This window comes from Ixodes scapularis, unplaced genomic scaffold, assembly GCF_016920785.2.
Source record: "Ixodes scapularis isolate PalLabHiFi unplaced genomic scaffold, ASM1692078v2 PGA_scaffold12__126_contigs__length_90152505, whole genome shotgun sequence".
Classification (NCBI taxonomy): domain Eukaryota; kingdom Metazoa; phylum Arthropoda; class Arachnida; order Ixodida; family Ixodidae; genus Ixodes; species Ixodes scapularis.
The window spans coordinates 28,380,095-28,405,665 of record NW_024609838.1 but is presented as its reverse complement, the minus strand read 5'-3'; the positions used below and the strand labels follow the sequence as shown (position 1 = coordinate 28,405,665).

Genomic DNA, 25,571 nt, shown 5'->3' with positions numbered 1-25,571 from the left:
TCCAATAAACCCCCAATTTTAGACAAAATATAAACTAAAAAAAAAAGCACCTTCCCAATTGCATAAACAATAGACTTAGTTGTAGCTAGCTTAATCTATCTGGGGAAAGCCTGGCATTTTGTCATCGGAACAACAGATTGCACAGCCGCTGTGAAAAAATACAAATGGCAAATGCAAACGATGCTTAGCAGCGGCCATCCCTTAGAACACATTCTCTTGTTGCTAAACGTGCTAACGTGCATCTATTCTTCTCTGTCCCATTTTTGATGGCCTCTTTAGCTCATCAGCAAGGTCAGCAAAGGTCAGCATTACTGTTGGTTCATCTAACAAACTAAAAAAATGTGCATTACTGTTGGTTCACCAAATGCAAACCTTAAAGAGCCACTGAAAAGAAGAAAAGTTTTTTTTAAACAGTCTGGATGGGACACACGTGTCAAAAAATTAATTTTCCGCAAAAAAGTATTTCTTTAGAGCAACATTAACGGTGCGAGACACGATTTAGTTGGTAGTCACCTCCTTTCCACTTGTTTTTTCTAGGCATTTTGGGCGCATGGAGGTGGATCGGATGGGCCATCTTGTTGAGGTGGAGAGAGTGTATGACTATTCCACGATGTCATAGACCTTGCGCGCAAAATTTAAAAGAAACCTTGTGCCGTCAATATAAAAATTTGATTAATTTCTTGACACGAGTTTCCCAACCTGACTGTTTAAAAAAACACATTTCTTTGTTTCAATTCAATGGCCCTTTAAACTGTTTTCTTTCTTTTTTTTTGTGGGACTATAATTTACGCGAGCACTTGGCATTCCGGCCAATCTGTTAAATTTTTCAGTCACCCAACCTCAGTAAAGCCCTTGAACAGCATTTTATTCATTTACATTGCTTTCGTGCGCAGCATTATAGTAATTTTTCTTTCTTTTAGAAATGTTGGATAAAAACATTTAATTTAGTTTCCGTCGTTGAATTATTAAATTGTCACATTTGTTGCACATACATTCATATCTGCATGTTTTCTTTTTTTTTGTTAAATACGCCCCTTACACTTGGCCTAAGAATCAGGCCCTCGGAATTTTGAAATAAATAAATAAATAAATAAGCCTCTAGTGGAAGCCGAAAACCAAAATGCCAGTGAAGTGGTAACTCGCTTTAATCACAGTCTTTGGCAATCTTTGTACAAAACAAAATACAGGGCCCGCGTAAAACCTGCGAGCCCATCCCAACTTCCACCAAACCACACATCCACCGGACTAGCCAAAACGGGGTCGCTCAAAGAAATTAACCAGCACCAGACACCCACCCTACTTTTTTGTCTGCCGTTTCCTGGAGTCTGCCATCTTGGCGAGCTGCTTGCTAAGCTCCTTGCGAACCTGCGCCTTTTTGTCGGGCCTCAGCCTGGGCGGAGCCACAGTGCCCCCTCGAGACTTGAGCCATGCCGCACGGGCGTGCGCACGAGCCTCGTCTCCGCAACCGTGCGCTTCCGGCAGCGCGTGTTTGAAGCAGTAGCCTCGCTTACAAAAGGGACAGGGTCCCCCCGTTCCCGCGAGTACGGTGTGCAGTTTCTCCGGACACGTTGGGTCCGCGCACGTTCGGTCTGCTACCATGACGCTCGCAATGAGTTTGTCGAAGTCGTCTTCATCTTTCGTGTCTCCATTCGCTGCCTTTGCAACATGCTTCTTTTGCTTTTGTTTTCTAAGAGACACCGATGCCTTCGGCTTAGTTGCTTGCTCAACTGCCGCCGAGTGTTCTGCACCGTCTGACTCGTCGGACGGTGTGGATGCGTCGTCCGATTCTGGTGTTTTATCTGGGCATCTCGACACTGTCTGTTGCTCTTTCGGGCTTGACTTTTTGGTGCCGGTGGTTTTCTCTGCAGAAGCTTCGGAAGAAGGTCGATTTGGTGACGGTTTGGCTTCAGCGCGCTTTCTGAGTACAATGTGTCGTTCCTCTCCGTCGCCCTCGCTGGCGTGCAGAAGACTGAACCGTTCGGCAACCTTAAAAAGAAAAGAAAAAAAAAAAAAAAAACTTCAAACGTGTTCTAGAGTAGTGATAGGCCCCTTCTCAAATACACGTGCCCATTGTAAGAAAGTTCGAAACACTGCCTGACAGCGAAACAGGCGACATTGCACAATGCACAAGTCTGATGCTGTGCTACACAAACTGGTGACGAAGTGATATGATATTGGAAACATTTCTAGGGAATTCCAACTTCGGCAGTTCCTTTTGTGTCCACCATTGTGCAGTACTGTCGTGATCGGTTATAACGAAGTCAGTGGGAATTGGAAATCACTTCGCTATATCCGCTATTTCATTATAACGGACTTTGGTTATAACGAAATGCAATAGGGAATGGTAAAATGTGATCGCTTCGCTGTAGCCGCTATTTCGTTATAACCGACTTCGTTATAACCGGTCTCGACAGTAACTGCGTTGTGAGTATGTTTATACAGGAGGAAGTTATTCAGCCGAAATGGGCGCCTGGAGTCTCTGCAGTAGATGAGGAATTAAGCTAGTGCAGTATCACTACAACTCTGAAGCTTGTGGTACAGTAGTGATTACACAAATGCACTCCGGTATAATGCTCCTCCAGATCGAAACGGGCAGGGGCGGGGATTGAACCCAGAGTCCCTGGGTTCTGCCACACGTGCCCTCGCTACACGTGTTCAGAGCTACTGTGCGTTAACACACGGGCATGCTCTCAAAAGGGGTCTACACACCATGCACGGCTAAATCACAAGCCGCTCGTTCATGATAACACGAGGATAGTAACTGAGAAGACGCACCTCGTGAACGAGCCTCCTTTCATAAGCTGTCAAAGTGGCAGGAAATGCCTGCTCGGTGCTGCCCGAAGCAACGAACGCTTCCACTTCCTTGCATATCCGTCCAAGGGTGACGTCGTCCCTGGAGGGTTACAGAAGGGTTAACACGTTCGACTCGTACCCAAAGCAAATGATAATGTGTGCTCAACAACTTGCTCTGGTTTTTGGGAGTGCTGCCGGGTGTCGTTTCCTGTGGCGGGGTATTTTTGACGTTGAACACCCCCTTTCTGCAGTGTTCCGAGGTGGGCTGTTGTCGTCTTTGACTTGGCTCCTGGCTTCTTGACTGGCTTCTTCTTCTCTTCGTTCAGCCACAGCCCCTGCGGTCGGACCGCCGAGCACAGCTCCAGGTCTGCGTAGAACGTTGCTCTCTTTTAACCAACCAACCACCGTTCCAAATTGTCAACTTTTTTTCTCCAGTTTCGTATCTCAAGTATGGTGTTTATATTTCTTCACGAGATCCCTTACGTACCGAAAAACTTGACGCACAGGGCTAGCATCGTAGTTCATATCAAAGTTAGCATAACAGCATTACCAATTGATTGTGCTTTAAGTTAGAAAGACTCTTTTTGATATCTACAACCTCGGTGCCACAAATGATCCAAACATTGTACTAGCCAAGGTGCATTATAGATCTTATCGCTTGATGCTTGAGACGTGTGCAGTCTGAAATGGGACTACATTTTAAACCACCTAAATATCATCAGAAAAATTCATCCTTCAGCTAATTTGACTCAATTACAAAAAATAAACTTCTACTAGTCAATGAACCACTGGTAGCCACATTCGAAGCAAGAGTAAAACTTACCAGAGCTGTACTCTCGAGCGCTCCTCACCTCCCCTTCGGAAGTGAGGTAGTCGACAAGCGACTTCAGAAAGTCGTGGCGCGATACCGTGACAGTGTCACAGATAACGGCCACGTGGCGTCGTGCCCTCGTGACTGCCACATTAATCCGGCGGTCCTCGGCCAAGAACCCAACATTCCCTGAAAGACGGAAAAGAATATTTATGCGAGTCATCTCGAGCATGATCTCCTCCCAGCAAGCTTCTTCTCAACTGCCTAAAGAACTCCGATTCGTAGCACAATTCTACAAGTGCCTGCAATGCTCATGCTTTTATCTGGAATTTTGGAATAGAGATGCTTGCTCACTGATTCATAAGTAGGGTTCTTTGTTTTTGGTATTTATTTTTCTTCAAATTCTGGGGTTATTTATCGGTGCTTTTTTTCCTTTGCATCGGTATTTTTCGGTGTCTAATTTCAATGCTGGAAAGAAATCGGTGTTTATCAGGCTTGTGTTGTAAAATGACTGTATAATTGGTGGAGAAAATATTATAATTTATAACTTATAATATTTTTGCCAGTAGTGCTGGTAAAGATAAGAAAAGGGAACTAGGCAAGGAATGTGGTTTCGATAGAGAGGAACAACCACAAGGACAGTTCAGTGGGGTTGTGTTCTGGGTCAACGAGAAAAAATTAAGATAGCACAGAAAATTTCTTCGCATGAAGCGGGTGTTTATTTATTTTATTTTTTCTTCCAGGACGGCCAAAATTTTGTGTTTTTCGGTTTTGATTGATTCAGAAAAACCACCTCGAGGATTAATTTTCGGTGTTCATCGGTATATACCGAAAACACGAAACACTCTCAATAAGCAAGCTTTTTGCGCGATTGTGCTTAGCCACACAGCAGATGGCAGTTCGATACAGACAGAGTCGATCCGACGACCACCCACACTTACCCTCAGCTTTTTGCGGTAATCCACACCATAAGTTTCTTTTTCCTTAATTAGTGACCCGGCGCAATAGTCATGCTTTACTTCCACACATTTTTACATGTCATTCGGCAATATATACATTACATTTCTTTTCCTCATAGACTGCAACAAGGCCACTTCATCAAGTATATTTGTCTAGATTGTGTAGTCCAAGTACCTCTACAGCAAAATTTCATGTTTTTGAATCAACATGGTTGCTTACCGTGGTGTTCAAAGTGCAGAGGGAACATCCTATTCAGGAATTCACACACTCCTAATACAGTAGGCTCGCGATAACTCAAACTCGGATGTTTCATACTCCTGGCTAATTCAAACAAATTTCAAAATACCGGTTGTCCCGCTATGTTATTACCGCCTATCCCCGAGTCATTGCCCACCCCACTTTTTCGGTGAACATCGATTTCCAAAAAACAAATCTCACCGAGTGATTGCTTACTCCTACAAATATCCCAACGTGGATTCTGCGATACGCGAAAATTCATCCTTCCCAAATGACGCGGCCACGGACCTTATGGTTGGAGGACATCCGTGACGAAGTAAAACGAAGGAGGGAAAGACTTTCTTTACGCATTTTCTCCCCGATTTCCGTGACCCCGAAGTCGGAGTTGCACGCGTGTATGCAACGAACAAGAAAGTTGCACAAGAGCCTGCTCCTTGGGAATGAAAAGGTGCCCAACTTGGCCCGACACCAAAGTATTTGCCAACACGATCGCTGACTTTGTTGTTTCCCCAGCAACGTTCTTCGTCGCTTCTTTCGCCCGCTCGCTCGTTCGTTGCACCTGGTTGTTGTTTTTTTATTTTTTTGTTCACCTTTTTTTTTACTAACAAAGAGAACACAGGGGTGTTAAAAGCGTGCTTTCAAGGAACAAACGTTCGCGCTGTACGCCGATCGACGGTTTTCATTGCACGTATACAAGCAACGGACTTTGCAATAGTAAAACATTCTTTCATTAGCAATTCTTGTATAAAATATTAAAACTAATTTGAGTTTAATGCATCTCCTGTGAAGCCGTGCCAGATACGTAAAAAAAAGGGCGTTTCTTGCGCTTTTTTTTTAAATGCTTCGTGCTTACCCATTGAGACATAGCCCACCCCACCTTTTTATGAATTTCAGGCGGTGGGGGTTGGCAATGAATGACTTGGGATATTACGGTACTGTATTCATAAGCCGCTTAATTCGAACGGCATTTTCGTGCAATTCCTACTGTTTTTTCTTGATAGTCCCACTTGAGTATGCTTCTTTCCAAACACCAGAGCACTGCAGAGAGGGAACACCTGCGAAGCTTGCTTTCATGGGTGTAGCTCCTCCACAGTGCACCAGTGCTTAGTGAGAAGTGCACTCAACGGGGCTCAAGTGGGCACACACGGGCTATGAAAACAAGCGCAACGCAAAAGTTTTCATAGCAACTTGTGCGGACGCTGTGATGTGGCAGCATGGCGTAGGTCCACAAGACAGCGTTTGTACAAGTTGTTATGAAAACTGCCTTAATTTGTTTAGAGTTGTCATGTGCTGTCTAAACAGTCCACGATAAACAACATTTTTAAATAAACTTATGTCATACATTTCACAAATGTTTTACATGTGGCATACCTGCTGATGATCAGTAGACCTCCGAAAAGGAAATCATCAAATATCTGCTTAGTATGTGTAGCCATTCATATGGCAAATCATAATTTTATTTGCATCATATTTAAATAAATTTCAGATAATTCAAACAAAATTCGTGGCTTCCTGGGGTTCAAACTTATAAGAGCCTACAGTACAAAATCAACTCTCTTGCTACGGTATACGACTAGTTTAGGCGATCTTGACGAATGGACCTCAGTAAGCCTGCACACGCAGTGAGCTGTCACAGAGTCAACGGCACAAGAGAAAAGGCTCACCAGCATCGTTGGAGCGCACGAGAGACATGACGACCGCTTCTTTCTCACGACCTTGAAACCCATCTACCGACCTCACTTCTAGGCCTGGGTGACGTGACGACAACCTCAGCCGTATCAGCTCCACCTGTAGAAGGGTAGAAAATCAGCTACACCGCTAGCTGCCTAATGTGAATTTGACGATGACAGCAGGTAATGCAACACAGCCCACCTGCAGGTTGTAGGGAGAGATAACTGCAATGCTGGAAGCATCGACTCCGCTGGATATCAGGCGTTCCACGTGAATCGCAACCAGGTCAGCCTCCCCTGAACAAGTTCCAGAAAGTAAACGGTGAGTGCTGAACATATAACACTGACAGGGTTTATTTGAGGGCCATTTGATTTATGGGGAAATCCCTAATAAAATGATGGTCTACCTGACACACACAATGACAATTTTTTTACTCTATTTAAAAAAAAAACACAACCTAGGAAAAAAAAAATTTCCTACCTGGTTAGGACAGGTGAGTCTCAAAAAATGTTTGTCGAAAGAAACATTTTTTTCCCCAATATTTATCTTACAACACAAATTTCTCGATTTGCGGGCGAAACTGAAACCGCATGCCTGTGGGATGATAATAGCCTTTGTACCCAGCTAGTGAGCGCTCCGAGTTCGCTAGACATCAGACTGCACACTAGTTGAGTACAAACGCTATCATCATCCCACACGGGTAGCTTTGGTTTCGCCTGCAAATCGAAAAGTTCATATTGTAACATAAATATTGAGCAAAAAAAAAAAAGCTTTTTCTCCAGACATTTATTTCGAGATTTGCCTGTCATAATCACGTAGAAAGAAAATTCTTATCCCTCCTATGTTCAGTGTTTATTTAAGGAGTGAACAACCATACTGCCAACCTAATAATTTAGGATAACTTTTTGTCTAGATGAGCATACTTCTTTCTTTGAAAACAGAAGATAGTGGGCAAGCACACCCACCTTCGTTTCCTTTCGATTCGTCGTCGGGAGTGTCAAGCTCAGTCATGCCGCAGCTGGCGGTGTCAATAAGAAGAAGCGGTGTTGCAGTGTCGTCGTTGTCCTCAACACCAGGCAGGTCCCTGAGCATAAGCGAGACAATGATTGGTTATAACAGTTTGCGAGAGGCATAAAAATAATGAGTCTGATCCAAGTGGGACAAGCAAGTGCAAACTACCCATTTCTTTCTATTTTTGTCTGCTATCTCATTCTGAGAATAAACAAATGTATTTGAGAATATATACTGCAGTCAAACTCAGATATATCAAATTCAAAGGGGATTGCAAAATCATATGATATATCGATAGTTAGATATACAGAAGTTCGTTGAAATTTTCGCACGTCTCTGCCAATATCGAAGATTGTGACACACGAGAGCTTACCAAATAAGGCATTCAAGAACCGCTAAATACAACAGAACGTCGTTAAAGCATATTTGGCGAGAACTGCAGGCACTGTCTGCGCGCACGTTGCTGCTCTACGAACGTGCTTGCCGCGATTTCAACAACATAATCAACAAGAATACAAAAAAAAAAGTCAAACAAGCAACAAAAAAGGAACCACCATAAAACAAAACACAGCAAAAAATGAAAAAGAAAAACGGCAAAACAAAGACAAAGAAGGCATTCAAGCATGATTGCACAATGGCTAGCTAAAGACGCCTTTATATTTTTTTTACTGGGGGTTAAGAAGTCAAGGCTGTATTACTTTTCTCCCCTGCCCCTTTGCACCTTTTGCTGCCTTTGGCCAGAGTCATGGTTGATCCTCAGCCAAACCACGCTGTGACGGCAGCGTTCAGGAAAAGCATCCCTACCAGGAGCGCGGCGCAAGGTTCAACGTATCGAAGGTCTCCGGTGGTGGAGTTTGATACAGACGCACAAGGTGCCTATACTTTTACGTGGGATTTTCAAGGGGATGTTTTTACTCTTCGAAATAGATGTATAGAAATACCCCGGTTCGATATAATCGGACTCGACTTTAGTTGAAATGAAGTCTCAAGACAAAATTTAGAGGGCACCGAATAAGAAAGCTAAAATGAAAAACAAAAATATCTGGAACCTTCTAGACTTTTTTCATGAAAGCGCCACCATCTTGAAATATTGTCACTTCCAGTATGGGCGAAAACATTGTTTTGCCGTCGCCATGCCAATATAACACATTAGGATATAAGCGTAACTGCCACCCATTCTCGTTTTGTCTCCCCTCTATTTTTTTTTTATATTCTCAGGTTGAAATGTTTTATTTATTTTTTTTTCAATGCCCATACCGGATGTGCCTACCGGGTGGCTGGGGACAAGACTAAGCGAAAGAGGTCTATAAACATTAAACGTGACAACTACAACATTTATGTGGATTTCGTAACTGCTATTGCTTTTTTGTAGCTCTGTCAGATTTCGAATAAGTTTACAAGTTTTTTTTCAGTGAACCTTGCTTTTATTCGTTTGTTTATTAATAAATATCTCAAGCACCTTTGAAGCATTATTGTAAGGTGAGAGACTCAAAAAGGTTGTCGGGCGGAAATGCAGGTGGGAACACATTCTTTTTAAGCAGACTCCATTCTAATGCTGTACAAACAAAAAAAAGATTTGCAACAAGAGTGAACAGTTGCAATTTTGAATTGAGTATCTACTCTTTTTGACACGTAAAACAGGCTTCGAATATAGTAATCTCTACCGATGCAGGTTGCAACAATATAAAAAGAGCAGAAAAATTTTAGTCTTAGGCCCTTTCTTCTGCAAGACAAACAGCTTCCATTTCAATTGCAATTTCATATTTGTGATGCTCACTTTAAACATACAATTATTTAAAACAAATCTTGCGCAGTGACTTTGCACCCTTTCTAGTTTATAAGAGAGACATTTTGTCCTTGGGTACTATACTGGACGGACAAAAGAAAAACACAGTTTCCTTTAGTTTTAAAGGGCAGTGCTGTAAATTCCGACACAAGAATCCCAACATGCTGTTTGCCCTTTTTTGTTGTCGCATTGACATGATTGTTCCATGACAGGTCACTTAAAAAAGTAATTCTGAGAAAACAAAACTAATTAGTTCTTTCGATGGGTTCATAGTTAATAATATAGCACATGTCTTCTGTAACTTTTTCTCTTCTCGAGAACCTTACCATTTTACATTTGCTCGTATTAATTTTCATGAGCCGGTTTGATACTTGATTTATGTCTCATTGAAGTTTAAAATACCCAAGTTCAAAGATTGGTCATCAGATTAGCAGCTTCTGCAGGTTCACAATATCCAACCTTTTCGTTTTTCAAACCCCAAGTTTTGATGCTTCGAGTACTATATAAAAAATTTTATGTCTCATGTTGTCCCTTCCTTATTTTTGTCCTGGTTTTTAGGTGTTCGGTTCGAGATGAAAAACCATCTAGCCCATCTTGATGAACTATAATTCTCAGACTATAGCAAGAAAGACGACAATGAAGGAGAGGAAAAACCGGAGTCTCAAAACACAGCCGAAATTTTAGCTGTGTTTCGAGTCTCCTGTTCTTAAATTCCTTCATCATCATCTTTCTCCCTAGTCTCCGGGTTATAGTTCATCATGTTTGATCATCGCCAGCTCTTTTGCACCCTAACATCCTAGCCCAGCTCCATCAAAACATGGTAGTTTAAATTCTGCTATACAAAAACATTCTGATGAGATCAGGAAGAGGCAGGGGCGGCTATGTGCGAACCTGAGTAGATGAGACGCGACCGAAGCGTGGGCCACCAGCCGCCCCTCGTAGAGGCGATCCGACGACCACTTCATGATGGCCTCGTGCATCCTGTACTGCATGTTCAGCATCCGCTTGATGCTGCCTCCGTAAAGGATGAGGGCCCTCTCCATCAACGTGACCGCCAAGCCTTCCTTCGCAGCGCTGAAAACACAAAACGGGAGACAAAAGTGACATAGTTAACCCTTTAACAGCCGCCACTTTAGATGTACAAAGGCGATTATATACATTGAAAAGTTCCCGCCTAAATGCGGAACTGCAAGCACCCCGGGAGGTGTTGCTCTCTGCTATGTCTTTGAGGAACTATATTTGTTTTTTGTTCGCAGCATGTTTGGCTTTGCTGGGGCAATTTATAGTTTTGAAATTCGACACTCTTCTCAAGTGACATGCTGGAGGGGGTTGGGTAGTGTCGATCGCTCCTGGGCTAGTGGCAATCGCAATTGGCGAAATACGAGTGCTGGCTTTTCGATTCAGACTCTCAAAGCTTCTTGAAATTGAAATAAGAGGATCAGAACTCGTCGTCCAACACAGAAGCTCTCTCCAGCACATCCGGTTCAGAGTGCGCGACCGCCGAAACGTTAATTGGAAGCAGACGCGCGAAAATGAAACCGAACAAACAAAGGCGACAACTTTTCGTCCTCAATACTTCCCTTCGATGCTGTCTCAATCTGGACAGCTTGCAAGCACTGTGTGTGCTCCCATTAGATGATAATAATAATTAAAAAAAAGCTGCACATTAACATATTTTTAATGCTATAGTACTTAAAAAAAAAAAAATCCCATTAAAATATGTTCTTGAAAATAAAAAAAGAATAAAAAATAAAATCTCAAATGCGAAAGGTCACACAGTTATCGATTGTTAAAGTTACAAATAAAATACACCATAGTCACTGGTTGAATAAGAACAGCGGGCGCACCTTCCACCGTGCATGCGCACTTGAGGTGCATGAGACGTTGAAACGTTGCTGAAGGTAGAAGCTTGCGCTGGAGGCGGGACAGCTGAAGCTCCTTCCCGTCGTCCTCAGCTTGATTTATTTTATTTGTCAGAAGTTAAAAGCAATGAGAGAGCATATAGTAGCAAGAAGCACAATGCATAAGCATTTCTTTGTATCCACATTTAGCTCGCTTCTTTCTTTAAAAACTACAGAGCCACCAGTTCGGAACCTGCAGAGCTAGGGGCCAAAGGGGCTTTCACAAAAGTATGTTTGTACGTACAGGAACTCTCTGAAATTTCTGTCCAAGTTTGCTAACGAGTTCATCGTTGCAAGGTTAATTCAGCCCGCGACGGCCGACACCACACTGCAGACATGCAGGGAGAGTTCGAGCTTACGTCTCGGATACGATGGTGGGTGGAAGCTGGAGGTGATCGCCAGCCAAGATGCATTTCGGAGCCCGGAGGAGTGCCATCCAGCAGGCAGCTTCCAGCGCCTACCACAAACAATGCCCAGGACACTTATCAGACAGAAAATTACTCAGTAGATTAATATCTGAAACGTCCGCTGTCAACGCACATTTTAAAATCGCAGCAATCAAAAAAAAAAAAATGCAATCAGCACAAACAAGATTTGCATGCTAAACCGAAACACAAATGCAATGCTACAAACAAAAATTACCAGTGACCTTTACTTCCAAAGTCCTATTATGCATGAAATGCAGGTTTTAACAAGCAATAACTTAAATTTGTTTAGAAGACAGTGAACAGTCAATTCAAAGAGTGACAAAGAGCATACTGTACATTAATTTCCCCGTTAAATTTAATGGGAGATCGGGACCATGTGACACAGTGATTTGGCACCGTGACGTCGTACAATGCTACCATCGCGCAACGTCAATTTTCCCACGAAATTTAGCAAGTAAATTGATGTCGCGCGACCTGACGTCACGCGACGCGATACGACTTCGCACGAGTCGACGTCACTCTTTGCTGGTGTGGAACATACAAACTTGCTGTTCCACAAAAGCTAGAACTGCTTGTAGATCTGTTTCTGTGGACTGCCTCTGCAAATGGAATCTAATGCGTGTGGCAACCGTACAAAGAAATCACCTGCGAGCATTCGTCGACGACCGCAACCTCAAAGTGGCTCCGCGGGAGGTTCCTCAGGGGGCCGTCGTCGGACGCGGAAGTGAGGGTTGACAGGACGACGTCGGCATTGGTCAGGACTCGGCCCATGGCCTTGCGCTCGCGTTCCTTCAGCTCCTTCCGGAGTTCACTTAGCTTGCCTTGCACTTTGTAATAGGCGTCCTTGGCCTTGTTCTTTGATGCTGCTGACTGAAAAGAGTAGAATTGATGACCGGGCGAATTAGGGGTACTGATAGCTCATTTGAATCAAACCATTTGGTAGCCGAGTTTCTGATCAAACGCTTCGCACGTCTGAACGTTGTTCAGATGCTCAGACTCGAGTGAAAGAGAAAGAGTGCAAGCAAACTGGTCAAGGTTTGGAACCATGGTTAAAAGCACTAAAAAGATGAACACAAGAGAACAGATGAACACAGGCTTCTCTCTTGTGTTTGTCTTTTTAGCGCTTTTAACCATGGTTCAAAACATTCATCACCAACTAGCCCAACAAGAGGTGCTTTTAAACTGGTCGAAGTTACACAGCTTGTAGTATGCTCCTCGGAGACAGGGAAGAAAAGAAGTGCACGTCTGTGCCCCATTTTCTGCCACAGTCAACACTCAGCATCAACTCTTTTGTGGCACATTTGGTTGAGGCTAATGCGGTTTCCACAGTCTTCCAATGCTGTCCAAACTATTGCGCAAGCGTGTGGCTTCGCTTGTTGTCTCCTTTACACAAGAGTGCGCGCTAATGAGACCCCAAACAAAGCGTGCTCTCATAACGGTGCAACACCGTGGAAACAACGCTAACCTTCACGGTGGACCACAAAATTTCACACTGGGTATCGGGGAGGAAATCCCACTGTCATGCCTCCAGCAACTAATCCTAGAACTACAGCAGCGAGGACAAACAACGACAACGATGCAGCGCCCGGCTGGCGCAGCCAAATTTTGCGTCTGCGTGTGGATGGGGCTCATGTTAGCCCCCGTAGCCTGAGGAGCTCTTTTGCAGCTGCTCTGTCCGGCATAAACAATGCGCACTGTGCATGTGTACAGCACCTGCTCAACACAAAGGCCGAAGTGGGTCGAGCATGCGTTCTTCGACTGCTTTCGGGAGGAACACGGCTTGTTGCATCCCGCCGATGCTACTTCGTTTATTGTTAACACTTTATACGTTACAGTGTGCCCCCTACACCAATGTGCCCGCTATACCGTGTTCTATTGAGAAAGATGACATAAAAATCAAGTCCACAGGTCTTAAGTTGAATAAACACCGAGCTCCAGGGAGAACAAGCTGGACAGCATGCCCCCTATTAGAACACCGTGGAGTTGAGTAAACACCTGGGGGTGGGGTCACGTAACTTGGGGCAGGTCACGTGACTTCACGATTACGCCGGCGGCGACGGCGACGCCGCTCAAGCCGGAAACAGGCGCCTAAGAGCTGTGCTCTAAAATGCACTAAACCAAAGAGTAGACACAAACGGACTATTACGGTGCGATACACTAATTACGTCAGTCGAGGTGACCACAAGGGATCTTGAGGCAATGCAGTCAATTAACAACTTGTAACGCTACCCTCGAAAGCATCCACAATGAGTAAAAGACAGGGCCGGTATGCTACCACGATGGCGTCAATTTCCTTGCGAATGTCATCCACGATCCCAAAGTCGTCCGTGCTCGCAAGGATGGCGTCTAAGGAGTGTTTGGCGATGCCTGGCAGTAGCCGGGCAGGGTGACCCAACCGCACGATCCGAAGTGGGCTTTTCGACAGTCGCTCCACAAGGTTGTCGACCGCCACGTTGGAAGGCGCACATACCAGGACCTTTACCAGAATGGAAAAGAGAGAAAAGGGAAATCTCGTTATTTTCACATCAGAGTGAGCAGTGAAAATATAAAGCTCCGTTCCGGCTGCGGAAGGATGAATGGATAATGAGGCCAATATAGAACTGTGATCAATACCTGATTATCAACAAAATACGGTCGCTGAAATTACAGCCTGCAACCGAAATCTCGATTACACAGCACCTCTTCCTATCAAATTTCAGGCGCCTTGGCCGGGATTCGAAGCTGCCAACTGGGGAGCCGTAGGCCAACACTTTGCCTCAATACCACCGAGGAGGTCAAGCCTGTCCAGAGCCGAATCCGGTAATCAAATGGCAGCCTCACAAACAATTTTTACGTATTAAGGAAACAAACTGTCAACAAGAGCCTAGGCAGTGAAGAACCGAATCCCACAAATTGGCCCATATGCGGCCCTTTCGAAGTTAAGGATGCACAATCGAGGCAATCATGATTTACTGTTACTAGCATTAGAGTAGAAATTTTGGAGCTTCTCGTGTCCCAACACTTAGAACGCTCGCCCGTGCGGGAAGCCAACTGACCTTAGCCCCCCGCTTGGCACACTGTTGGATGACCTCAACGAGTGTGGTCGTTTTCCCCGTGCCAGGGGGACCGTGGATGACGGCAAGCTCCCTCTGCCTCAGGGAAAACCGTACCGCTTCCCTCTGCGAGTCATCCAGGTTGTCGTTGTAGAAATCTAAGAGAGACGACAGAAGATGGAGCCGTCATCGAACCTTAACCTTTGTCCCCATCCCTTCAACACCTCAACCGGTTTGTGTGTTCCGAGTAACTGTTGTTTACACCCCCATTGTATTGCAAACGAGTCTTTGTGAATAATAACTGTTAACCTTTAGATGCATACAACTAAGTGGTGTGACGAGTACTCGCAAAAGAGACCTGAGCTTGAACTGCTGTTCGAAGCAGACGCTCACCTAAAAGAGGAGTGGACGACGATTCAGCATTTTCGCCGGGTGTGCTTGTCCCAAACAATACTTCGACCAGGCTCGAGTATCTAACTTCCTTGTCCTTCGACAGCTTTTCCAAGGTCCTACGAGGAGACGCAGACAACGAGAAGGACGAACAAAATCCAATGCACACTCTCCACATCAATGTGACAGACATTGACGAAACCCAGAAAAAAATTGACAGGTGTAATTTTGGTGAATTGTCAAGGAACCGGCAAATCTGCCGACATCCTGTTTAACTGTAGGCTACAGGTTACCATGATGGACGGGTACTTATGATGATTGCAATCACCCTTCCGCTTCTTGCACGGTTGACCCTACTGAAAAACCACAAGCCCATAATATCATTTGTGCTTTAGCCCCCCCCCCCCCCCCCCCAAAAAAAAACAAAAAAAACCAACAGCTTTGGCTTCAACATGAAGTCTATAAACATAACATAATTCATGTAATTTTTAACATGGTCTATAAAAGCCGTCATAAAATTAACTAACTTGACTTTTGAAGGAAAAAAGATTGTGACTTCCAAAATGATAGCAGATACCATACTCTGGGTGTCTGCTTTTTCTTGCCGATTTTAAGCAGACAGACTCCAGTGATGAAAGCGACATTTGACTTTTTGCAGCAGGTTTTGTAGAAGACAAAATCTTGGTTGGGGCAGCCACTGACCCTTTTAAAATAGATCCCAACTTGTGTTAGCACATCACTTGAAAAGGAAACAATAATTGTACCCCTAAATGAGCCAATCTTTGATAATAATGCAGGGTTATCTTTCATAGTGACTTGTTTTACTTAGTATCCTTTGTAATCATTATAGTATAAATGATCATGAAAAGTACATGACACGTAACTGTCTTTTTAGGAATATGGCACAGGTCAAAGTAGATTCCGTTTACAATGGGGAAAAAAATATGGTTGAAAAATTAATCATAGTAAGATACTTCAGTTGAGATAAAGTGGCTCTCCCGCTTCCTCTTTTATGCTCAGAGTTAATGTAGCAGGTCAATATCATTTACGTAAAATTCAGGGAAAAAACTAGTATACCCGCTAAAACGTTGATAAAAAAAAAAAGTTCTACAAGATATTAAAAGTGATACTCCTAGTCCTGCAAGAATTAGGAGCATTGGAGCCAGAGTTCAGTGGAGTTCGAGGCCCTTCAATTGACTGCTGCGCAGGAACTACCTTGTCTATTTATTCAAATATAGGTCCGTGTTTCTTGTTTCCTTCTCTTTGTCAGAACTGCTCTTTCAAATTAAAAGTCAACCTACAATCAATACCAAAAAAACAAAAAAGAAGGTCGACCTAGAATAGCATTGCGCACAATTTCCGAGCCCCCCGCGCTAACCCATGGGTGTTCCCCCACATAAGCTACCTCTCCTAACGCGCCGATGCGACGCAGTGAAGCTCGATGCAAGCGTGCCTGTGCCATGTGGTGACGGTTGACACGAGCGGTGATTTAGCCAAGGCATGAAGGCATGTAGCTCAGATAAAAATCAAAAGATCTCATCAGGAGTATGACACCCTGGTTCTGTCTCATCAGCGTGATGGGCGCCATACCTCCATTTCAAGAATTTTTCTCGCAGCTTCTAGCTCCGTGACATCACCGATATCATTATGCGAAAGTTTGGACGATGGCGTGGCCAGCGCAGTAGACGAGCAAAGTTTAGCTATGGTAACTAGATACGCCATGAAATACATGTTTTTACCATTTTCCTTCTCTTCTATTTTTTTTTATATTAATGTCGACCAATATTATATTTTTTTATTTGTTTAGGCTCATCCTGGCTCAGGTGTGGCACATTTTTTAGGAAAAATGTAATTTTGGTGCGACGTGTAGCAGACTTACGGTCACGGCACAATTTGGTACAAATGGCGCAACACTTCCATCACTGAGGCTGAAGCTACAAAGGTGTCGGCACATGACATGTACCTCACGTTGCTTCTGCATGACATAAACGACGTCGCTCTACCACACCAACAACTTAAATCTGTGTTTTTTATATCCTCATTATTACCAATTTCCAAGGGAGCTTCAAGGCTTATTCGAAATTAAGCTTACGACACCTATATGAGCGCCAGTTTGGGAACTAAATGCTGGGTACGGCGAGTTTAGGTACCAGAAATTCCAAGCACGCTGAATGACACAAGTTTACCCGGCTACCTTCTGAGTCTCCTGTACGTGACGTCGTTCGCCAGCTTGAGGAGGTGAAAAGTGCGGCCATCGTCGCCGTCCAGTGCGTCGCGCCCCTCGTCGAAGGCGACCGTGACGTCGTTCTGGGAGACGTTTGAAACGACGCCCGAGCAGACGACCTCCCTTCCAGGGTCACTGGCCACGACCACCCCGGCAATGTCACCTAGGATGGAACGGGTTTCCCGAATCACCAACGAGCCCTTGGTTAAAAATGGTCGCTTGATCACTAAGTGGTCGGTGCCTAGAATGTTACCCCACATCAAAAGTGGCCCCAAGTGGCAACGAACGACGTCATAGAAGCTGGAGTGTCATGCTGTCGGATGTAGCCATCCTGGCAGTCGGCGCTAGAAGTCCCGGCAAAACGTTTGAGCGAATGCGAGTGACGCTGCCGTTGCGGTGTCACTATCGTGGCCGGCGACAGCGTGACACTTCTACGAAGTCATCAGGAGGAAATAGAGGGATCACATTTTAGGACGCAGTACACACGCCAGTCGGAGAAGTGATGTGTAGTTATTGTCGACACCTCTGTTTTCCTAGATAATCGTCCGTAATAATGAGACAAAAATGTGTGTATTTTACCCAGTTCGTCTCCACAGAAGAGAATCTACAGTAAAATTGTGAGCAAGCGCCCCGTCACAATTTATAGATAATCGTGTAAAACAGGGGGATGGGCGCTTCTTAGGTAAATAATATGTAAATATATGCCTTTTGTGTTATTTTTCGAATGTTACAAAATTGAGGAGTGGACGCTTACCGTAGAATGGGCGGAATGCTCGGTATTTTACGGGATATTAACGGGGTCCGCATTACCAAGATGTGACGTATCCAAGAGGGATGCCAGCTGACTTGTCTAGTTACAGCGGATGATTGCTCAGATGAAAGTGTGTCTTAAGTTAATAATCGAAGCTGAAGCTGAGGAAATTCCTTACATAGGAACTAGCTTGCCCTCTTATTCTTCAAAAAAGCAAAGTTTAATTTCCACTGCGGTCACTTTACAGAAGCAAAGTAACGTGCAACGTACGGCACAATGGCCCTACTAAACTGCAACAAAAGTTTACAAAGCTAAGGGATGGTTCACCGGTAAGTGACAGCCTCAAATTTTTATCCTGGTCTGTGGTTCTGTACTACAGTTGCCGATAATGATATTTCTTCCCATTGACGGCAGTAAATGAAAAATTAGGATTCAGAGTTGAAGGTCTCGGGTTGACTGACCCATCATAGTTTCTTTATTAAGTGCATCAGCATTTATTGCCCTCTGGTGCACGCAGCCGTCTCTCGTTTGGGCGGCTGTGGTTTGGACTGGACTGGTTTCGCGAGGCCGCAACGTGGTTCCCCCCATACTCTTTCACTCCAATTTCCCGCCCCCAATATGTCCACTCTCCCTCTTACAAGAGGGAAACAGTCTTCTGGCTCCCTTCCAAAGACGTGCCGCGGAAGCAGGAGAGGAGGGGATCGAGAGGCCGTGGTGGTGGTACAACAGGTGCGACAACGTAAAACCGAGGCGCAGCAACGACGCCGTTTGCGCAAAAGCACCAACACCCAGGAGGAAAGATTGGCTCTTAGAAGACAAGAGTGTGTGGACCGTAGGCGGCGATTGAGGAAAGCTGTGTTGGCTGCATCCAAAACCGTCGACGCCCGGGACAACAGACTGGCTCTCCAAACACAACAGTGTATGCGGACCGTTGCAAGATTGAAATTCCCACCCTTCACCGAGTCAGAACCCTTGCACTAAACGCCAACACATTTCGTCGAGAATCAGAGTAGCGACGGCAGTGATTTTGGCATAATTTTTGTTTGTTTCCATTGCTTACCGCTCGAGAACTTGTGAGACGGGAGTGGCGCGCCATGGTGGGAGGATCTGAACCTACAGATGTTCCGTCCGTACAGACCAGTGCGACTGGAACCTAACAAAAGCCTCGTGATGCACAGTCCCTTGTTCTGAAGCTCCTTGAGTGAAAACTTCTCCTGCAGTTTCCTAGAAAAAAGAAATGAAGCAGCTGTATACCAAACCTAGTGTCCAAAGAGTGCCTCCACCTTCGACTGGCGTCTGCACTGGATGCTGCATGCCAACATGTTGGCTTTCATTACTTACGCATTTTGTTCAACTTCTTCATCTCTCTCTAGCTCAAGCAGCTCCAAGTGCTTGCTGACAAAGTCATCGAGATTCATCTAAAAAACCAAACACAATGATCGTTAAAAAAAAACAAAAAACATATATGCTGTTGTTTTTTTTGCGACGCCAACCTGCATTCGTTTTGGTTTTCCGCTGTATGAAGATGATTGTAAGATTATTTAAGTGCAAAAGCACGCAAATAAGCAGCTTTTTATATTGTATGCAGCATCGTGGGGTAAGTAATTCGTCATTAAAGTCACTAACTCACTACACAGGCTTCGCTCGGAAGTAATTTAAGGGTTTATTGACACTTCTCAGACGCTGTCTTTCTTACCGGTTATCAATTTCTGGACTTTGTAGTCGATCTAAACCATCCGAGCAGTCCGAAAGATGATTCAAACTTCAAAGCATGCCAAGAGCGCCAAGAGCACACGGAATGTCGTTTCGTCGGTTGAAAAATGGCCGCATTTTCTCACAAACGATTCTAGTATTTTTATTGCTTCAAATCTAGTAACACTGCATTACTCGTACCTTTAACACCGCAAGAACAGCTGGCATGTCGCGGGCAGTCGCGGGTTTCCTCGAAACATAGAATAGATGACGCAGCATTATCTATAAATTTTTTTTTTAATAAAAATAACGTAAACTAAATATGTAAGTTGCCGATCGTAAAACAAATAAAAGTTTATGATTGACACAAAAACTGTTTAGACCAGTAATATATTTTTATTTCAAATCTCGTAATCTCTTACGAAACTGATGCAAGGTTCGAAAGCGAAAGGAGGCACTGCGGTCACGGCAACAGCAAAAGATCGAAACACGGAAGGCATTCCTTTTAAAAATGGAGTCGAGTAGTCTTTCTTCGAGCTCCCTGACGTCCGAAGATCAGGGATCAACGAAGCGGAAGACGATCAACAAGGTCAATGAGGACGACATCGAGTACGACATAACGTTCCCTTCGCCGAACAAGCAATCGGACACGCTGCCGACGCCGAAAGAGCCGGTTGTTTACCTACTCGGCTGGGCCGGCTGCAAGGACAAGCACCTGTCAAAGTATGGGTCTATCTACGAAGACGAAGGGTACGTATAATTACGCCCGGACATCCGCAAGTTGACATTGCTTGTTAGCGATCTCTAGATTTATTTGATATAAGACTTGTTTATCGGCATGCTTGTGGCCTTGAACTCGAGGTTCCCTCTACGAAAGCACTGTGGTCTCTTGCAGGTGCATCACGATACGCTACATCGCTCCAGTGAAGCACTTGTTTCACCGAAAATGCGACGGCGTCCTAGAAGAGCACGCGTACACGCTACTGAGTCTGCTCGAAGACTTCAAGCTCGAAGACCATCCGCTGTTCTTTCACGTCTTCAGCAACGGAGGTGCCTTCGTCTACCTTCTGATGAGTCGACAGTTCCGAGACCGCGTCGACATCATGTCAAAGGTGGGCGAGACGAAACTTCATGCAGTGTAGATCGAACGTTTATTTAAAACCGTACGATCATTGTCCGATTCCCAGTTTCGCAAATCAGCCAAAATCATGAGCCATTCCATTCCGTGAAAATGGATGACCAGCAACGCTGTTTAGCTCGCGACAGACGAGACACAGAATTCTGGACGAAGGTTACGAACACATTTATTGTCGTGATCGGTGTTCATCGATCAAGTGATCACCGACAATACTTACAGCTCACAAGTCCGCTTTGCAGGATACCGCACATTGCCGGTGTTGGTTAAGTCGTTGTCGAACCACAGCCGATCACACACCCTACAACTACACCCAAACTGTCTGTCCAGAAAGTCCCTTTTGAATTTAGCGTATGCTACATTAAAGTTGTCCAATTTAGCAGCATGGTACCTGCGTCTTTGTGATGTGTTCTCCGCTCCGCGACGTTCGTCGTCTTGTCTGGTTTGCCACATGCGCTTGGCGTTTTGTGGACGATCTTCATCAGTGGTGTTTGCCGTTCCCGCCGTTGCTCTTCGTAGGCGCGTTGCTCTTCAGGAGTCCAGACTTCGCGGAGCGCAAGTTTGTCTGCTTCTTGCACAGGGGTCGCAATGATGTCAGAATGCCGAGCACTTATTGGCCAATTGAAAAACAAAAACACAATGACGCTGAGCTTGAGCACGGCATCGTTCCGACATCCCCGCAACTCCTGTGCAAGAAGCAGACGACTTGCTTTGCACATACGCGGCCTTCCCATTACGAGAGATTGGAGAACGGTAGCAATTGTCTCTCTGGTTTTTTTTACATTCACATGGACGACTATTGCCGCCTCGAGATGCCAGAGAAAACTAAACACGCACGACGGGACCGCCACCCAGCAGGAAGTAGACACGCGTTTACAGGATCGCTACCCCGGGAGAGCGGAAGGAAACTAGGCATGCAAGCGTTTGGAACAACAACAAAGAGAGGATGCTGAGAGTTTTTGTTGGCGCACATAAAAAAGTGCCTAGCTCCGAGAACCTCGCATAAAATGAATTGTCAAAACAAGGTTTTTGAAGCTGTAGTGTCGCTTAGTGGAAAGGAGCCCGCTTCATACACAGTGGACCTAGGTTCAATTCAAAGTAGGCATAACTTTTTTTTTTATAACATTTGCCGATATTTACGACATTTCTTTTTAGAGCGCAGCTCTTAGGCGCCCGTTTCCGGCTTGAGCGGCATCGCCGTAGGCGTTACCGCGCGGTGCATTATGGGTAAATATTTCCGAAGGGACCCGAGGTCCTCCCGGAGGAACCCGAGGTTCCTTCGGGAGGACCTCGGGTCCCTTCGGGAGGACCTCAGGTTCCTTCGGCAGGACCTCAAGTTCCTTCGGGAGTTGCATGCAACAGGTTGCATGCAACTGGCATACAACTAGTTGTATGCAACCTGTTGCATGCAATCCAGGTTGCATGCAACCTGATGACGTCATCGTCATCCGCATCGTCATCATCACTGATGACGTCATTGGCATCCGCATCGTCATCATCACTGATGACGTCATCAAATCGTCATCATCAAGGTCACGTGACCCCTGAGGTCACGTGACCCCACTGAGGTCACGTGAACCCCCTGAGGTCATTTGACCCCTGAAGTCACGTGACCCCCTGAGGTCCCGTGATTCTCCTGAGGTCACGTGACCCCCTTCCCCCGAGGTCACGTGACCCCCTTGACGTCACCCGACCTCCCATGAGGTCACGTGACCTTAAGGAGTCACCTGTCCCTCAGTACGCTTCCATCCTCCTCCTCAAGAGCTGCGCTCCAACCGGCGTTACAGGGAATTGTAAATGGCTTTCATTTTTTTACAATTATCGCTGAAAAAACTTTCAGCCTTTCCACTCCGGTGTAGAAGGAAGATCAGCGAAGCTGTACTAAATGGGAATGAAGTAATAGCCGGCCGCAAGTTGACAAGCCAGAGTGGAAAGGCTGGAAAGGTTGCCGCCATTTATGAGCTACGGCGGCAACCAGACAACCAGCAAGCTGGTTGTCTGGTTGCCGCCATCGCTCATAGATGGCGGTAGCTGTCTGAAGTGTTGTGTCGACATTTATTTGCTGGTGGACACGATCCTGGGGAACTAGACCTCAACAGCTCCGCTTTAAAAAATAAATGTTGTTGACGAAACTTTGCTGAACTAAATGGTATGGGACTCCCTTTCTGGAGGTGCAATGGGGGACGGCGGGGCTTCGGTTGCCAGCTGGACACCGTGAAGTGGCATGTACAACATGGCCAAGTGGGTTAATAGTTTTGTAATTAGCAGCCACAGACTGTCGCCGCGAAGCGGCATGAACACAGGGGGCGGGGGCGGGGGGGGGGGGGAGGGTTAACACGCTCCCCAGTGTTACATGTGCCGTCAGACTTCCTTTCGGATGGCACTTGAAGGCGCCAAGTGGAGTGCTGTTGGACAGCACTTGAACGCTCTGCAAGAGTACTGTCAGACGGCACTCTAGACACAGCCATAAATAAAACGGCTTAATTAATCGCACGCAGCAGCGACAGCAAAGGGACACCTTAGCCTGGTCCTGGGGGTCATGTGCGGATTGTTAGGTCTGAACCACTGCACAATGGCAGAACAACTGATATTGTGGAACGTGCAAGTCATTTCATCAGATAGCGAACGTCGGAGCGCTGCCAATGCTAGGAGCCGACGAGCCAATCAAATAGCTTCAGAAGCGCAACATCACTGCGCTCATCAAATTCTTATGTGGGTGTGCTTGGCGACCAAACGCATAAAGTGTGCTGCGACGTTGCGGGTTTTAGTCCGCTATGGTGCAGGGATTCCGGACACCTTAGTGATGCAAGCTGAATACTGTGAAAGCTGTGCTGGTAGACACACCTCACCAGTATAGTGAATTATCCTGCCATTTAGCGATTCTCATTTGAATTTTCAAAAGGCCCTCCCATTTTTCTTCTCCAGATCCGTGGCGTGGTCTTCGACAGCGGGCCGGCCCGCGTCGGGTTCTGGCAGGGCGTCCACGTGATGGCATCGTTCGTGAGCACCAAGATGCCACTACGGTACGTCGTGGCATTCTTCTGGGCCCTCACTGTGTGGCTGTACTCAACGCTCAACTGGGTGGGGGGCCTGTTCCTCAACATGCGCCGCCACGCGTCCACCTTCGACAGCCTGCTCGAAGAACAGCCCCTGTGTCCGCAACTGTTCCTCTACTCCAAGAAGGACGCCGTCTGCTCCCACGACAGCATCGCCGCCTTTGCAGAGGCCAGGAGAACACGAGGCGTTCCAGTCGAAGAGGTCGTGTGGGAGGACTCTCCGCACGTGCAGCACTTTGTGCTGAATCGGCAGAGATACGTCGGCAGCGTCGTCGACTTCATGAAGCGGTGCCTCGAGGGAAAGGTCGTGCTGACCCCGACTGCTGTCAAGAAGCAACTTTGAGCCTGCCGCAGCAGTTAGGGCTGTGGATGAGGGGGTAGAAAAATCTGCCCGACATTCCCCGAGTGAGGCGGCCACGGATCGCGAGCACCATGGACAAAGCACACATTCTTCGACGATGCCGAGCATTGCACGAGTGTTTATCGGAGCGGTCTGCGTCTGCCATCAACTGTCCACATCTCGCGACACAAACTTTTTTTGCAGACATATATGTCACATCTGCAGGTTAGGGCATGTTGCGACACGTATCACAGCATGCAACGATCACTTGTTTCACGTTTGTGAAATGCAAGGTTACTTATGGACGAAGTGTCGAAGCATGGTCAGGGGCCACCGGGTCATATGCAAGCTTTGGGAATTCTGGTGCTGTCCTTCAGGTGCAGACCAGGATCTAGAATACGTAAGCAGCATATTTTGTAAAAATAGCCATTTCACAATTGTAGTTGAAAAAGCTACATTTGGGAATAGAATATACCACTAGACATCAGTAGTGATGACATCACCCGAAATCACTCGAGTGTTTGCCCCGTCGACAATGAGACATAGAAAAGTTGAAGAATTTAGAAGCCATTGGAACACCGGTGTACATGAACTGCTCGTGAATAGAATAACTTACGGTATTCATCTTGTGAAATAGAAAGGCAATTTAAATTATGAGATGAAGAATAAGCTAGGGTTGCTTAGAATTGAGTGAATACAGTACGGCACACCTTACACCCAGGTACACCATGCCCGCATAAGATTCCACATATCCTAGCTGCATACCGTCACAATTTTCTTTATTTTATTTTATTTTCTCGCAAGATCACTGCCCTATTGTTTATGTTCACATTACGGATTGTGGGAGCTGCATTGCATCTTTGACCGTTTAAAGTATCATAGATTGCAATGCTTAATTAGGACATGCCTCTACAAGCATCTCGACAGACACAATGTGATATTTTTTTTCATCCTATTTTTGTTATATTTAATATTGGTGGTTGCCATTGTATATTTAAATAAATCTGAAATGATACAAAATGTCGCAACAGGTGCGTCACTTGCAGTCAGAGACAAATAAAATAAAGCAGGCGCTACATGAAGCTGCAGCAAAGCACTGGTACAATCTTTGCTGGGAGACCGTTAGCAAAGTGAAACGACAGTCCAAAGAGGCCAGTACAGTAGAATCCCTACAAAGAAAACACTTTCACTATAGGAAGTATTAACGAAACGCCATCTTGTTGAACGTTGTTCGCAGCGCACGCTCAGAACGGTGCTCGAGGACATCTGTTTCTGGCATTTCAAAAGAGGCGAACCGATCAAAGCAGTGGCATGCACAGCCTTGATCGGTGCTCAAGGTCCGCGAGCACACGG

The 25,571-nt window shown here is 45.5% G+C and overlaps 2 protein-coding genes across 4 annotated transcripts; one reads left to right on the top strand and one right to left on the bottom strand.

Moving 5' to 3' along the window:
• Window positions 1-875: 875 nt before the first annotated feature.
• LOC115316621 (DNA-binding protein SMUBP-2) lies at window positions 876-19,944 on the bottom strand. 3 transcript variants are annotated; one of them, XM_042289487.1, is made up of 18 exons: window positions 19,889-19,944; window positions 19,337-19,413; window positions 19,056-19,219; window positions 17,215-17,407; window positions 15,024-15,139; window positions 14,634-14,788; window positions 13,874-14,074; window positions 12,244-12,468; window positions 11,530-11,627; window positions 10,161-10,343; window positions 7,438-7,556; window positions 6,674-6,768; window positions 6,466-6,589; window positions 3,617-3,793; window positions 2,968-3,160; window positions 2,776-2,893; window positions 1,833-1,986; window positions 876-1,793 (listed from the first exon to the last, which is right to left on the bottom strand). In XM_042289487.1, exons 1-18 carry the CDS (start codon window positions 19,913-19,915, stop codon window positions 1,297-1,299), a joined length of 2,916 nt encoding a protein of 971 aa, XP_042145421.1. In that variant the 5' UTR covers window positions 19,916-19,944; the 3' UTR covers window positions 876-1,296. The 3 variants fall into 3 exon arrangements, with proteins under 3 accessions (XP_042145421.1, XP_029831907.3, XP_042145420.1); XM_029976047.4 differs by having other exon boundaries at window positions 877-1,986; window positions 19,692-19,944; XM_042289486.1 differs by having other exon boundaries at window positions 877-1,986.
• Window positions 19,945-20,103: 159 nt separating this feature from the next.
• On the top strand, window positions 20,104-25,238 carry LOC8036874 (transmembrane protein 53-A). Its single transcript, XM_029976051.4, has 3 exons — window positions 20,104-20,437; window positions 20,583-20,799; window positions 23,748-25,238. Exons 1-3 carry the CDS (start codon window positions 20,199-20,201, stop codon window positions 24,219-24,221), a joined length of 930 nt encoding a protein of 309 aa, XP_029831911.3. The 5' UTR covers window positions 20,104-20,198; the 3' UTR covers window positions 24,222-25,238.
• The last annotated feature ends 333 nt before the right edge of the window (window positions 25,239-25,571 follow it).

Coding starts and splice junctions, on each gene's coding strand:
- LOC8036874 (XM_029976051.4), top strand. CDS start 20,199: ATGGAGTCGAGTAGTCTTTCTTCGAGCTCCCTGACGTCCGAAGATCAG. Junction 20,438..20,582: donor TCTATCTACGAAGACGAAGG/GTACGTATAATT, acceptor GGTCTCTTGCAG/GTGCATCACGATACGCTACA. Junction 20,800..23,747: donor GCGTCGACATCATGTCAAAG/GTGGGCGAGACG, acceptor TTTCTTCTCCAG/ATCCGTGGCGTGGTCTTCGA.
- LOC115316621 (XM_042289486.1), bottom strand. CDS start 19,915: ATGCCAGCTGTTCTTGCGGTGTTAAAG. Junction 10,344..11,529: donor CCCACCATCGTATCCGAGAC/GTAAGCTCGAAC, acceptor TTGTGTTTTCAG/CGCTGCGAAGGAAGGCTTGG. Junction 6,769..7,437: donor CGAATCGAAAGGAAACGAAG/GTGGGTGTGCTT, acceptor GAACTTGTTCAG/GGGAGGCTGACCTGGTTGCG.